Source organism: Betta splendens, chromosome 4 (genome assembly GCF_900634795.4).
Source record: "Betta splendens chromosome 4, fBetSpl5.4, whole genome shotgun sequence".
NCBI classification, from domain to species: Eukaryota; Metazoa; Chordata; class Actinopteri; order Anabantiformes; family Osphronemidae; genus Betta; species Betta splendens.
The window spans coordinates 21,815,227-21,830,917 of NC_040884.2; the positions used below are offsets into that span (position 1 = coordinate 21,815,227).

The 15,691-nt window shown below is 46.9% G+C and overlaps 1 protein-coding gene across 3 annotated transcripts in view; it reads right to left on the reverse strand.

Moving 5' to 3' along the window:
• The window catches only part of LOC114853065 (cadherin-12-like), a 60,243-nt gene that overhangs the window by 22,165 nt on the left and 22,387 nt on the right, over nt 1-15,691 (reverse strand). For all 3 annotated transcript variants that reach the window (XM_029145967.3, XM_055508493.1, XM_029145968.3), the window contains 4 exons: nt 8,212-8,506; nt 5,701-5,820; nt 4,355-4,522; nt 2,073-2,260 (listed from right to left, as the gene is read on the reverse strand). In XM_029145967.3, coding sequence (XP_029001800.1) covers nt 2,073-2,260; nt 4,355-4,522; nt 5,701-5,820; nt 8,212-8,506 — 771 coding nt within the window. The remainder of the gene's footprint in view (nt 1-2,072; nt 2,261-4,354; nt 4,523-5,700; nt 5,821-8,211; nt 8,507-15,691) is intronic.

The following is a 15,691-nucleotide window of genomic DNA, read 5'->3' on the forward strand; positions in this document are numbered from 1 at the left end:
CAGAACTCAAACAGCGTTCAGGAAAACAGGAGGAGGACTCGCTGCGGAGTCCTGCTTAGACTCAACTGTCGGACATTTTCTTCTTCCCCCTTTCATGCATCGCACAGATGCTTCGCGACGTGATGATTTTTGTGATGTTTGCATATCTGAGGAACGCCGACGCAAGCGTCGCCGCGGCTCTTTATTCTGCTCAACCTCAATCCCACTGACAACACATGACATTTAAACACACAGCATGGGGCCTCCTGCGTCCCGCCACAAGGAGAATGCAGTGGGGATGAATCGATGTGCACGGGCTTGTGTGAGCGAGTCGGCCTGAGTGTGCAGCTCGAAGGCTGCCGCTGAGCGTGCGCGCGGGCGCGCACGTGAGCGTGCACGTACCTGCGCCGCTCGCTGTGTGTGGGCGAGACCCACCGGCTCCGGCGTTCACATTCCATTCCCCCTAACTGCCACATTTACAGACCTTAATAACACGCTGGCGGGAGCGTGGAGGCGCGAGCGCACATCCAGCGCCGGTGTCGCCCGCGACGCCCGCTGCCACGGCGGCGCTGACGGATTATACACGCAAACAATCCGCCATCGCCAGCACAGAGTGCCTTGTTTCGAGGCGTCTGAGCTCTGATTAACATTTGCTCTAATGGCGGCCCAGCGCTGCAGGTTTGGTAGATGGATGTGAGGAGGAGGTCTCTGAAGCCACACTGAGGATCCCTCATCCCTCATACGGGCTTATTACCCCCCACTGTCACCAAAGCCAATGGCCTCAGTGTCTAAAGAGAAATGATGTCATGCTCCTGCTTTCCACAGTCAAGCCGGTGGCTACAAGGATATTATTTCTGTTTAGTGCGTGAGGAAATGATGGATCTTTGAGTCTTTAAGCAGGCGTACCCTCAGGACACTGTCACGGCGCAGATGAGGATGTACACAAACGAGGGCGTGCTTTTAATGGGGAGGTTTTTAATAAATAAAGCCAAACAACATGGATCCATTATGCATACTCATATTAAGACGGATGATGATGGGCTTTTCTGTGGCTTTTATTTCTCCGCTCCTCAGGACATAGGGTTGAAATGTTTCTTCAGTATGAATGAACAGTGCTTTATAATTTTATTATACTTAGATATAAAGTTAACTAATTATATAACAAGTCTATTCCTGGAACAGCTGTTTAGCAGATTCATTGCTCTGTCTGGATATTTATTTCCCCCTGATCTAATTTTAGTAACGTCCCTTTTCTTCACCTCTGGCAGTTGTGAGTCCCTGAAGATTGAGATGCGAGATCTCACAGGGTTCATCCCTGCACTCATAAATTTCTGTAATATCACTGGTGCTTTTGTGCCACGTGTCATCTGGTGAAGTTATATCGCTGCTGCTCAGACGCCGAACGTGATCGACGACAGTATTAAACAAGATACTTTGGCTCTGTGGCTCATAGAATGATAAAGACCTCTGGATGTGGGTCACCTGGCGCTGGACGCGTTAATCCATTCAGGAGAAACAACATATGGATCGGTAAATGAGCCCTGTCATGCAGAGTGAATGATACAGAGGCGCTGCTTTGACGTGTCCTCGTTACATCCCTGCATTCATTACATCGCATTTTGAATATTTGCATGTCACATTTCAGGCCATTATTATTATTGTTCTGACATCTAAACATACGTGACACCCAGAAGGTCTGATACTGCAGAACACCTGCCATCGATGCTGCTATGCTAACGTAGGCTAACGTATGCGTGTGTGTTACAGTTGCAGTAGTGGAGAGAAACCTCTTTGCAGAGGCTCAGTTTCAGCCTTTCCTCCACGAATCTGTTGCGTGAGAATGGTTTAACAGGATTCAACAGCCTCTCCATCATGAAGGAAACACTGGGCTTTGGTTTGTTTCACGTGCCTCAACAATGTCAAAACTGTTCTAAAGTGAGATGTAACATAAAAATAAACGTTTATGAAATTACAGGAGAATCCTGTGTTTGTTAGTGAACAGACCAGTAATTATTAGAACAGGAGGAAGAAACAAGTAGTTTGACTGATAGCGGTTTTGGCATCAGATTTGCTGATTTTCCTTCTGTTCTCACCTTTTTCAGGATGATGATCCCCTCCTGGTTGTGTTCGTTGGTGGTGATGTCAAACATTGCTCCTCCGTCACCTGGCACAATCGTGTACTCCACTTCAGCGTTTCTCCCAATGTCCAAGTCGTGGGCTTTGATTCTCCCGACCGCAGACCCGACCGCGGAGGATTCTGGGACTCTTAGGTGAAAGAAGCCTGCCAACAAACAAACATCAAACCGGACTCAGACTCATTCATTATCATCACTTGACAAGGGGTAGAAATAGCGAGCTCTTCACATCCCCGCTCCTTTATGTGGTCTCTCTGCCGACCGTGGATTCCTTATCCGTCCACAGGCGAGCAGCTGATACGCCGTCTGTCTGAAGTCGGGCCTGTAGCTATAGGCATGACATTATTCAATTTTGGCATGTTTGGACATCAAGGCTGCTCAGCTCCTTGTAATTGGCTGGCTCAACCTGTAAAATCAACAAACACAAGCCCGGGGGCTTTGATACTCCCGACAGCAGAAATCACTGCTGAGGACTCGAGAGGAAATCTGCAAACGCACCAACAGCCGACTGATTGATTCTCACTTACACCTCTCAATGGATGGAAATTCATCTCTTTCTGTTTTCAGGCGGCGGCGATAGCTAGCTGTTCAAACAATGGCATCTGCTGCAGCCAGAGACTTTTACGATTTACTGTTGCATTACCAGAGCGGCACCGGGGGAGTGCACGTGGCAGCATTTTGGACGAGCTGTGCACAGCAGAAATCAATAAGACAAACAGTGTCAGTAAAACACTTTGATGAGACTTTAATTTTCAACATTGACTATGTGATTTTAGTTTGGTCTTTTCATCATGATCATCGTTGCAGACAAACTTTAGTGCCGATTGCGCGTCCTTTATTTCTCTGTCTACATCTCTGGAGCGTCTCTCTTTTCCATGCATCCCTTCATTGTATTTTATTCTGTTAAGAGTCAGGGACTCAGTTTGGAAAACCTTTCAGAATTTGATTTGTTTGTCCTTGTATCATACATAAAACCTTGGACGTGACCTTGAACAACACAGTAAAAACATTATGAGGCTCTTAAAAAAAGGATGGAGCCACTTGACCTGAAGATGAATGAACCACAGGGAGATGAAGAAAGACGCTCAGCAGCGAGAAGACGTGTTTGTGTTTGTGTGGAAGGTCAAAGTAATTTATGATTGACAGGTTGTTTCAAGTCATTGCTACTATAGCAGATACTAACACTGTTGTGCTCAAGTGTAAACGTTGATGCACCTCTAGTCCCATTTTATTGCCTCTTAAGTTGTTCACCAGCACTGACCACAGGATTTAGAGGTCAGCTCCAGCATGAGAATGAATTAAAGGGGTTGTAACGTCAATAAATGATAAAGTGCAACCAAGGACGAGCATTTATTAAGAATCCTTTAACGGTGACAACAAGGGCAGATGCAGACTCGGTACAAACCCCATCTACAGGATTCGCAGTCTCGAGTTGAGGGAATTAGACGTCGTGGGCATGACACATGACGGCGAATCCCCAGCCGTACGTCCTCAACGTGTTTTCAACCTGGAAGCTCACGATGGATGGGCGGTTTTGGGCCGGGCCAGCGGAGCCACCGTGCTCGGCCCGCTCCTCTGTGCTGCGACAGCAGTATGGAAATGCCCCGGTCTCCTCGCAGCCACGGGCTCCTGATCGCCTGACTGCCTGTATTTACATTCAGAGGAGGCCACTCGGTGTCGCCTGGAAATGCCTGAACAGCTGAACAGCCTGCGCCGCCACGAAGCAGCCTTTTCACTTTCCCCCCGCGCTCCTTGCCGTTCCGGAGCCGAATGCACTTTGAACAGAGCTTAATATTTATGCGTAGTGTATGAAGAACAGCTTTCACGGATCAATGAGTTTACAGCTTTGTATTCGGCCGGCCTTTTTACAGGACACGGCGAGCGGTACAATCAAATTAATCTGCTTTAAAGTTGATATAAAACAGGGTTGAAATGCGCTCGCTCACTCCCGGAGCAGCTCCATGATGCTCATGCCTGATCTAAATATAGTCGGATGCCCCGTGAGCAGAATAACACCAAGCCCAGTTTATTTGCCGGAGGTAGTAGTTGTAGATGCAATCATGCTAAATAAACAGCCCTTTACTTACAACAGAGCATAATGACAAATAATGAAAACCAATTACAAAGAGTAGATGTGATGAACACCCCCTGCACCGATGTAATTGCACTGTGTTTATTGTGTTATTATAAAAGGTGCGAGCTGCATGAGGGTGTGTGCGGTGCTGTTGTTGCGCACTCACTTTTGGAGAACCTGGGCGGGTTGTCGTTGACATCGCTGAGCGTGATGTTGACGGTGGTGGTCCCGGCCAGTCCTCCCAGCTGACCCCCCATGTCCTTGGCCTGGATTAATACCTGGTACTGTTCCTTCACCTCTCTGTCCATATTGGGCAAGGCTGTCTTTATAACCCCTGGTGAGCAGCAAGATTGATGAGAACCCCAGACAATAAAGCAGAGAGACACAGAGGCAGGAGAAGACTTGGTGAGCGACGGAGATGGTGAGAAAGTCCAAAGGTACAAAGCCCTGAACATAAAAGCTCCCTGAAATATACAACACAGGACGCCGAACGCACAATTGGCTTCAAAATGCATTGTATGTTTCCTCCTAAGGAGCAGGCGCATATGCCTCTGACCAGGGCTGAAATGGAGGTCATTTCACAAACTGGAGACACTTGACATTCAATGGGGAACTCCAGCGAAGCCACATAATGATTCACTTGAGGATCAGAGACCCTGAGATCAGAGAGCGTTTGTACTGCAGATTAATAGCTGGGTCAGTGGGAGGTTGGAAGGCTAAGAGGAAGCCGCAGCATAGGTGGCTCTGCACTTTCTCCCTCCTCTTGTTCTGTTTAACATGGTGAGGATGTCCCATTGGATCCACAGCCTACCAGCCTGTGCGATTCCAAAACCAAAGAGGGTTTATTTTTAAAAATCCTGTCATCTTTCCCGAGCCGGAGAGGAGGGCGTCTGTGTCTGATAGGGATAATTCCCGTGACACGCATGGTGATTTATGTATTTTGCTATCGGTCCCCTCCCCTTCTCACCTTTCTCCTGCCAGTATTTGCTCCCTTTGTTGATGCACATTTGGAGATAGACGCAGGCCCAGCAGGGCAAACATTTACTTTAACAGTTTGATTTTTTTCCATGCATCAATTTGAAATACAGTCACAGTGGGGCGAGCGACATAATCAGCCGCAGATTCCACAGTTTCTGCCTGTGTGATATGTACAAACCTATTTTCATATGCTTTGAACTGTCCCAGATAATGTGCCAACAGCACGCCGCTACTGACAAACACTGGCGATATCAAGCCATTCCAGATTTGGAGCAGTCATTTGTCAAACAGTGCAGTGTTAACAACTGACCTCTTGTTTCATACCTGCCACATAAAACACCCCACAGCTTCATTAGAGAACATCAGGCCTCGTGGAGGATTTTTGGAGTCCCCCTAGGATCAGTTCTGGGTCCTTTAATCTTTTACGGTAAGTTATATTATTCAGGCTGTTGGCCTAGATTCCTTCCAATAGTCAGGCACATACAAATAAACTAAATGTCCAAATAAATTGACAGAAGGATGAAGTGGAAGTACCTGTTTTAGGGTCAACAGAGAAGTATGGCTGCCCGTGGAGGATGCTGTACACCACTCTAGCACTGTTTCCATAGGTGGGGTCATCGGCATCTGTGGCAGTCACTTGCGTCACATACGTCCCTGTGGGAAGACATATCGACCTTGGCTTTATTTGCTTCCTCTTAAGGCTGAAATCCGAACTCTTTAAGGCTCATCAGTGCAGTGAATGATCGCATCTGTCACTAATGAGTAATGAGTCACACTGTGAAGGCTACAACCAACCAAACGGACAACGTCTAGACAGCACTTAGGAGGAGGATGCATGAGAAGCTGGTTCGCCTGTTGCATGTTTGGGTTGCATGCCTGTTGCGTCACTGAGTGACTATTATTTAGCAAAAACAAAGAAAGGGTGAAAATGCCAACAACAGCACCATTAAGAAAACAAAGGGCCATGGGAAGAACAGTATTACGGTGGCAGTCGTCCAAACTACAGCAGTAGGGACGCAATAATTACTTGTCAGACGCTTGGCTCATCCTGCCCAACTAGCTGGCACCGCAGTTGCCGTTCCATTAGCGCCGTCCTTATTTACCACGTGTCTAAATTCTACCGATTCCATCAAAAGTTTGCGCTTCAGCCTTTCTCGGGCAGATGGAGGGATCCTTCAGGGGACCTACGTCCCGCTCTGCACACACGTGTCCACGCATCTGGCTCGTAAAATACCACACTACAGTCCGTACACGAGACGCTGATCAGGTGGATGACATTTACGCGGCCACTTTAGATTCTGGTAGGCTCCTCGCTGTCTGTAAAGAACTGGCTGTATATTAAATAGGCTTTGCAGACTGAGCAGATGGTAACAATGGCATTAAAACATTAGGTGAGAGAGATTAGTGTCTCAATCCTCGCCGACAAAGCCGCATAGTCCTGATTAGACATGCCCGAGAAGGACTCCTTCCTGTTCAACACAAACATACAATAGATGCGATAATACGTCGACACTGTTTCAGCAAATCCACGGCACCAGGAGCTCAGACGCAGCGAAAGTTGAAGAGGCTCTAAACATGGCCGACACCTACAGCGGCTGACGAGACAATAGCCTTCAGCTATACAGCGCACGCTGCTCGTATTTATGTAATTATGTAAATTCAGGAACTAGGAGGAAGCTTCAAATGTCACTGTGGGTAAACAGAGGGAGGCGGATGCGCACAGGAGCTCGGCGAAATGGATTATCTATGGGGCTTCATTAAACAGCCCTTATACTCCAATACGCAACAAATTAGTGGTTAAGGTTAACATGGACTCCAGATGGATCCAATTAGCGCAGCGCAACATTCAGCGGACACAGATTTTCTGACTGCATTTGTAACACTGAACATATTTTACATTCAGATATGAAGTGAGAGAATTAGTGCAATAAAAATGAGCGATTCGCTCATAAAAAGACGTCTGCGAGGTCTGGCATCAACAACTCGAGACGCAAGTTTGTAGAAGGGCTGGAGTAAACAAATTCATCAGGCCAGAGATATTTTGTGGTAATTACATAGTTTTTCAACTCTTAAGTACTTTTATTTGTCACTTTCCCAATCAAGCGAGAGCTCACTGGCAGCGACGTTAAGGGACTCTGGATTATTGCCCTGAGTGATTTCATAATGGACGTAGATTATCTTTTACTGCCAACTATCGCTGCTAACTTATGTGCAGCGCCGCTCACGGTTTTGTTTTGCCTGATAATAAAAAACCAGAGAGGTTTTAAATTGACTCACACACGTCGTCCCGGTGTAAATATTGATAAAGATTTAAGTTGGTTTGACATTTGAAGAACCCGTCGTGGGGCGTTTAATGATCCCACCTGCATCTCAGCAAAGATTCGACTTCACTCTCTGTAGTTGGGCCTCAGTTACAGGTTCTGGCAGATGGGAAGGTTATTTCTAAAACCATTTGATGGTAAATGTTTTTTAGATTATTTACATTCATGCATGTCTAATTAGCTTCAGGGTGTTCTGTCCTACAGTAAAATGTCTTTGTCTAAGCTTAGTGGCTTAAATTAGTAATTAGTCTTATGTAATGCCTTTAGGGGTTGAAACACAATAGAATAAACATGTAAATCACTGGTGAACAGGTTGATGAACACATTTGAATATATTAAGTTGTTTTTCCAAAGACAAACTCTTACTCCACCATATGCTGTTAGGAGTCAGATCTGCCAGTGCAGACTGTGCTTTCTCTGGATGCTGCATCCGTGGACAGACTAATTGTGTTTTTGATCAAGGTGAAACCGTCTGATGCTACCGTAAACAGCATCAGAGCTCTGTGCCATTTAAACCTGTTCTTTCTGTCTACACATGCGCTCCAGACTGACGAACAGGGAGTTCTGGCCGCTTTGTTGCCATTCACATCAAGAGGAACTATTATCCCTGCAAATTACCTTGATGTGGGGGAGGGTGTAAAGACACAGGGACGCACTCAGGGCACGCTAAGAATAACTGGTCCTGATGCGGGACTTAGACCCGAGAGGCTCCTGAACCTCTTACCGACTGGTGACATCTCCGGAACGCTGGCGGTGTAAGGTCCCTCCAGGAACTTTGGCTCATTGTCGTTGATGTCTTGAACCTTGATGACAAATTCAGATTCGGGCTCCAGGGGCCGATTGGTGATGATGTCGACGGCCTGGGCGCGCAGGGTGTAGTAAGGCTTCTCCTCCCTGTCAAGACTCCTTAAGGCATGGATGTCCCCCGTGGTTTGGTCAATTGTAAAAATGGAGCCGGCCCCTTCCCCCGAGAGAGTGTACTTCACCACACTGTCCCCCTTATCGAGGTCAGTGTGCAGCTGCAAGACAAAGGAGGGGGAAAGACAGGTTGAGTGCAAACATTGGCACAGATAATGATTCATTGGAAGCGCTGGGGGAGAGCTGTCAAAGAGCACTATCTCAGCGAGAGCGTTGAGGAAAGTGACTGCGCATCAAAGAGCAGATTCATGTCTGTGCAAAGATCGGCAAAACACCGCGGCACGAGAAATGTGGAATGATCGCACTTTCAGAAGACTTCACAGATTAATGAGGCTAAATCTCTCATAAATAATGGATCCTCAATTACACCGCACCGATAACTCTGCTCACTCCCCTCATGCGATGAGATAAGATGGGGCTTTTTCGAGAAGTGGCAAAGAACTGGAGGTAAATACCCATTTTCACCTCGTCGCCCGACGTCACCGCTCTGTGATCAGACGACTCCAAATGCCACATCTCCACCCAGAGACCCAGCAGATCCACACACACTGGGAGCTGTTGACATTGGTCTGTTTACCTCTGCGCTGGGATCCCTCATACAATTCGAGGCCTTTAAATATTTAAGTGCTCTAATGCAATATCATTAGCATCGCGTCCATGGATGTGGACCTTTACCTTTTAACCTGGCCTGAAATCCAGAGCATGAGGTGGACGGCTGGATGCTGTGCTATATTTAATATTAGCTCCTATGACTGTGCATATCAGCAGGACTACTTTTATTCGGCTGCTGGTTCTCTGTTGGTGTCATCTGACCGATACTACTGTCCTGTAATCACCTCTGCATTGCTGCACCAGCTCCACTGATTGGACCCGCGCTCTAATGCCGACTCATTTTGACGGCGCTTCCTCTCCTCCTGCTTTACCTACTGCTAAATAACACCATCTCATTTGCAGGGAGCCAATTTCCAGCCGAACATCCAGGGCAGTGCCAGCTATGCAGAGGAGAGGAAATATGAGATGCAGCTATAAATTCTCTGTAGGTTACGGTTCAAAACAACCCGAGACAAACACACTGGGAGTAATTGGTGATTCAGTGCAAATTGCCCAGTTCATACAGGCATAGCACGGTATTATAATGTGCACGCATGGTGCATTATTCATCGCTATTCAAATGAATGAGAATTATTTTTAGTACGTGACCCCTGTTGGGCGACAACTCAATCCCATAACATGCTCCACAAAACCACAATATCTCAAATGTATATGAATATGTATCACATGAATAATGAGAACAATGAGGTTCTCCTCCACTCACCACATCACCTGTCAACAAAACAAACTCCTATTTGCAGAAAGTGTTTACAGGAAAGTTTTAAGTTTGGGATTTGTGTCTTCAGTTTGTCTTGGTACAAAAACATTTTCATAATTACTACAAGGTTAGAACAGACACACAATGATTAACATGCTGGTTTTATACAGGACTAGTTGAAGGCCTGCAGCCTCCTACTGTACTGTGTGTACACAATGCTGCTGTATGAACGAGTGACGGTTGCTGGGTCTTTGTTAATACGCTGTAAAAAGTTCTATATTTTTTTATTATGATGTGGTGGGTTTTGATGCAGAGGAAGTTTTTGTTTCTGTCTCTCTCAAGCAACAAAACAAGAGATCAACTGAAGCTGATATTCGCCAACACTCACAGTCGATTACAGAAAGTGTTGTCATTGCCGTGAAAACTACAGAAGTAAAAGTACTTCAAGTGCTTCAAGAGAGAGTGAGTCACCAGTATTAGCAATGCATCAGGAAACCTCATCTCTATCATGCTCCAGCTGTTTCATTGTCTTCAGAGGGATTCATTTTTATGGAAATTAATAGCGGATTATGTTTTTCATGTGTCTGATTAAAGCAGAAAAGAAAATGCTTTGGACTATTTTTCTTTTGAGGCCACAGTTGTGTTAGTATAGTAGATTTTTGTGTTGACTGAGGCTCGTCAGGCTCGTTTAATGACACCTGTGCGGAGCCGACTGCGCTGCAGGTGAGCGACGTGGTCGAGGAGCAGACACAGGAGCATTTACTGCGTCCAAACGGAGGAAACACGGAGGAAGGTTATCAGTGAACATGTAACCGGTCGAGTCAAACGGCGCAGAATGACTGAGAATGCCGAAGGGAATGCTCGACGGGGACTGACGCGCACAAAGCTACGCAACAACGAGGGACGCTTCCGAAAACGTGGCTAAAGCGGCTCAACGCCGACGAACCGGGTCACGTTGAGCGGACTTCATTCTGCAACAGTGGCCAGAACCGAGGCCCCGGACCCCACACGTAAAGGAGCGTTGTTCAGCTAAGCGGTCCCGGGGACGTGGACGACGCTGGATCTGGGCCCAGGTCGTGGACCCCGTCGGACCAGCCCAGGTAGGACGTGCTTGATTCTGGTTCTGAACGCTCTTGGGCCGCTGTGCCTCTGCTGGACTATGCCTGGGTCTGGTGCTGATTTAGAAACGTATGTGGCCTTGAATGTTGAAATGCATTGCCAAGTGTGTATCTATGCAAATGCATTGGGTTGGATCGGCTTGCGTGGCCGCGGTGCGTCTCCGTGCGTATTTATGATTCTCATGCTGTCTTTTATTGCTTGTCTGTTTCTTTTTCACTGGCCTTGACCTTTAAGACTGTTTCATGTTGCGGACGTCAGACCTTGGAGGCGCTCAGCGGTCCAGCAGGATTCTGTCCCGTTGGTCCTGGTCCCACCTGCTACGGTGGCGTCTGTTGGTTGACTTTAATGGGTTAGTCACGTTCTGTTAATTGTGTATCCGTACATTTGTGTGAATTTTCTTTGTGAGGCCGTGTCAAGATTTATCATGGCCTGTCTGTACAAACGGGCCGAGCTCATTCATTAAGCTGCCTGAAAGCAGCTGGGTTTGTTGGAAACTTAACGGGTTGAACTGCTAATTAACCAGGAAGGAGACTTGGGGGTTCTCCTTTAGGATTGTAATGTTAGTATGTGAAGGGTCGTTAAAGTAATGCAGGGGTTTTTTGAAGCGGAGGCTTTTCAGCCCTTTGACTTGTGTTTAGCTCTTACTCTTGTATATACTATACATACTTCACCATTTGCAGGCTTGTTGCCCTCAATGTTCCCCAGAAACAGACCAGACGAGTGGCTGCCGATCATTCAGCCACCATTTGAGTCCCCATTGTTTTGTAAACCCTGTGATGCTTTGCGTTCCACCAACATGAGCAGCGGCGTCGTCGGCTTCGACCTATTGGACAGAATAAAGGCTCAGACATGTGAACAACAGTTGCAATCTTGGTCCTGATGGAAGTTGTTGCTGCTTTTTGTTTCTGGGATCCCTGAGATCAGAGCAGCAGATGGACCGGCGTAAAAGCGTAGTCGTGGCAGGATCCAGCCATCGTGTACTCATTGGACCAAGCCAAGAAAAACATGCTGCCGACAGAGAACATGCTGTACAGAGGGGCTGCGCACACAACAGGAACACCTGTGTACGGTCTTATGCAATCCAGCACAAATTGCCTGCAATGGACCTGTGGAAATGAAGCGTTCCACTTATTGCGGGAATTCCGATGATACAGTTTGTGATTGCGTTATGTTACAAGATGTTCGTCTTAATTATTTGCTCGCTCCGGGTGACAAAATAACAAGACGCTTCCAGGTCAGCTGATGTCGCGGAGAGCTGAATAAGCGCCTTTTGTGAGATTGTGAGTGGATGGCAGCATCTGCTTCAGGCTGCAACAGAATACGCGTCGCGCATGCAGCAGGACAGAGAGAGATGGGGGCGTTGATTACGGGGCAGTATAGGAATAATTACTGTACTGATAGCTGATCGATGCGTTCAGCCACCACATGCACCCTGATGGCGAACAACAGGGACCCTGATCGGGCAGCACACGCCGCTATAGGGAGCGTGGTGTTGAATCTATACCAATCAGTTTATGATTAATGGGAGGTTTACGTTTTGTTGTTCCTTGACTGACGAGGGGGGGGAAAAAGCCACACTCATCATATTTTTCACGTTTGCACTTGTTCAATACAAGAAGCCTGGGGAGACGCCTCCAAATCGATTCAGAACCACACAATTAAAACCGGAAAAGAAATGCAAATGTCCAAAGAACAGGAACGTCGCCCCATTAATTATAAGTGAAGGCTGAATCATATTAATTAAAAATTTCATTACTCTAACAATGGTAATCGGGTGGATAATAGGATTCTCTAATATGAAGGCTTTTAAACTACAAAACGTTCATTAGACAAGAGGCAGCGTCGCATCCGCAGCCTCCTTAGCTCGTCAGAACACAATGAGCGAATTTAATAAAGAGGCAAATAAACAGTTTTTTTCGTATTCCGGTAACAATCGATTCCAATTACAACAGACGAGTCGGTGTGTTGGCGACTCAAGCGATGCCACAACCTCATGTAAATAAAGCACAAATGAAGAAAGCGTGTGCAGAACAACTGGCCACTTGTAGACGGAGCCTGAAGTTTTTGCACCCAGCTGGTGGTGAAATGTCTTCACAGTGCACTTTTCATCCCAGCCATAATTACCACGGCGCTCAGCGCTGGGTGCTCGTTGACATGGCAGCTATAAAAGGAAGCAGGTAGTGAGGAGCTGAAAGAGATTCCTTCTAGCATCCAGAGTCAGACCATCTGTTGGAGTAATTAAGTTTGCATTCATGATTTTTTTTTCCCCGTCTCTCTCAGACAACTGCTCTGTTCATTTTTCATGATTCCAAGAATGACTGTCAAAGCGGCTTTTCCATTTACATCTTAGACATTTAGACAATGCTTTTATCAAGCAGATGTTCCCGTGAAGGCGCGTTCTCCCGGGGTCGCGCCTGGATCTATGACATTTCATGGACCCGCGTGCGGAGGCTCTGTTGGAGCTGCTCGCTGTGTGTGGAACGGTTGAGCCCCTGCAGATGGCCGGCCCATGCATCAGCAATGTCAAAACAAATGTCGCAAAGCCCATTATTCATCTGCTATTAATCATCGGTCTGTTGACTGGAGCTACTGGGCTAACTGCCTGCTTTACGGTGACTGGCCGCACGTGGGCCCTGAACCTGCATATTGATTCATTTGTGAGCGGAATATGAGCAGCCTCTGTGGTAAACGCGCTGATTGGATTCATGCAGCAGGAACCGTTTGGGTTTCAGCTCGGCAGCGGAGTCACGTGGAAGCGTCTCCACCTGCCAACAATGTTCCTGGAAGCACCCGGAACCCCTTAACTAGGAAACCAACCTCACATCAGCGAGCAAACCGGTGAAATATGGGAGAATAAGGTGTTTAAATGAGCCCGTATCATATAAACACGTCCCCAAGTGATGCTGCATCACTTTAGCTTTGTTATTGCTTGTGAGCAGCAGAATTCCAGCCCTTTGCTTTCCATTAGGTGCAGAGTGAGGCCCGGGCTGCTGCTGGGAGGACTTCATTACTATGCTGTTACTCATTATTGGGACTGAAGCTTCCCTGCAGTCGAGCACCATTCGGCCTCTGCCCTAGCAACGGGTAACACTGTGCTGTAGGTGGCTGCGTCGTCAGGCCTGTGCATCCTGACTGCCGCTTCCGCGGGTAGTCGGTGCAGTGCCGAGCTGCTGATGGAAAGAAAACACTGTGTCAAACGCTGCAGGCTTATTATAGCTGATCGATATTGGCTTGCGGGCCATTTCTCCGCTGCCGACAGCTCGGAGCTTTGCTATCTGGGCTGTGTCATACCTCAGTCAGGTGATAGGAATGGGTGGGTGGGGGGGGTGCACATCCACACAGGAGCTGGTGCGTACAGTATGCAAGCACAAATATAAAGGTTTGATGGAAGATTGGAGGCTGCAGAAGGAGGGACAGACATTCAGCCTGAAGCTTTTATATATCTGACATAAATGGGTATCGATGAAAAGGTTTCATCATTAGTAATTATGATGAATCTAGTTATGACTCACTTGCCTGATTCTCTTTTTGGCATATCACATTTAATTAAAGCATATTCTGATGCTGTAGTCCGTCAGATACAAATGGAAATGTTGACCGCGCTAGTAAGTGATACTGATTGGCACATTAGCGCAGAATTGGGAAATATGACCCGGGCAGTTGGGGAGAAAAGTCCATTACCCACGAGGCCCAAACATGAAGCATGTTCCTTTGTCAGGACAGACGAATGGCGTCATTAGCTTTGATTTCACCTGCTCTCTTCTGGATTTCTGGCAACATTCGTCATCAATATACATCACAGCTGCAAATGTCCTCGACCCTTTTAATATGTTGTAACGAGCCGCTGGCGCAACCTCACGCCTGTTTGTCAGGAGAGCGATCTTTCCAAATTACTTTGCATTTGACAGGAAATTACTCTGTAAGATCACGTATGAAACTTTCATAGCTCATAAGCGACTTTTTATATTCAACACTTTTTCTCTACATCTATTTCTGAGCATAATAACATTAATGATTAAAGGGATGAAAGCCGCGGTCGTCTAATTGCTGACATGTGTATTTGTGCTGTGTTCCCGGGCTCGGTGATTGCTGTATTGTTGTGCCAATCAGTAACTGCATTAGACATGCTTTATGGGGCTCAACAAGATTATAGTCTGGCACTTTGGTCCGGCTCTGCAGCGGTTCTGCTTAGCTGCAGGTCACTGAGTAGCCCTCTACAAGCAAAGCAACAACATGATCAGGCCTGTGTTATGTTAATGAGCCTCTGTCTGAAGTTTTGCTGCCGTCGCACAGTTCTCGAGTGCTTCACTCCTAACTTTAAACAGCGTTTGAACACAATCGCACGTAACAACAATATTGGGCTGACAAGCTTTTGGTGCCACTTCCTCCACATCCTCGTTCAGAGATTAAAGTGCGTGGTACATCGGTGATGAATCCCAGCCAGGTGTGGGGAGGGACTGGGAGACGGAGCCATCAATAAGAGGAGGATGGTCACTCCTTGGTGGGCAAGAATAAGCACGTTGGAGGAGAAACAGAGCTGCCCTTTAGAGCAAAAGTGCTTTATTGAGTTTTATTTAAATGAGCGACCTTTAGTCTGGGAGTGTGTGAAATGGGGCATCGGAGCATGTTTTACCTTCTTCTCCTTGTAAAGGTCCCGACTGTGACTTTACCCAAATTGATTGGATTTCTCTTTAACCTTGAGTGTATGTGTATCATATTTACTGTCTGAACTTAAACGCCGGCACGTTATTTTATTTTTAGCGACTGATTCCTCTGCCAAGCGTGTCATTTGTCCCGTCCCCTTGGAGAGTGTCACGCCTGCGTTGCCTTGTTGTTGTTGGGAAATGCAGTGAGGCCT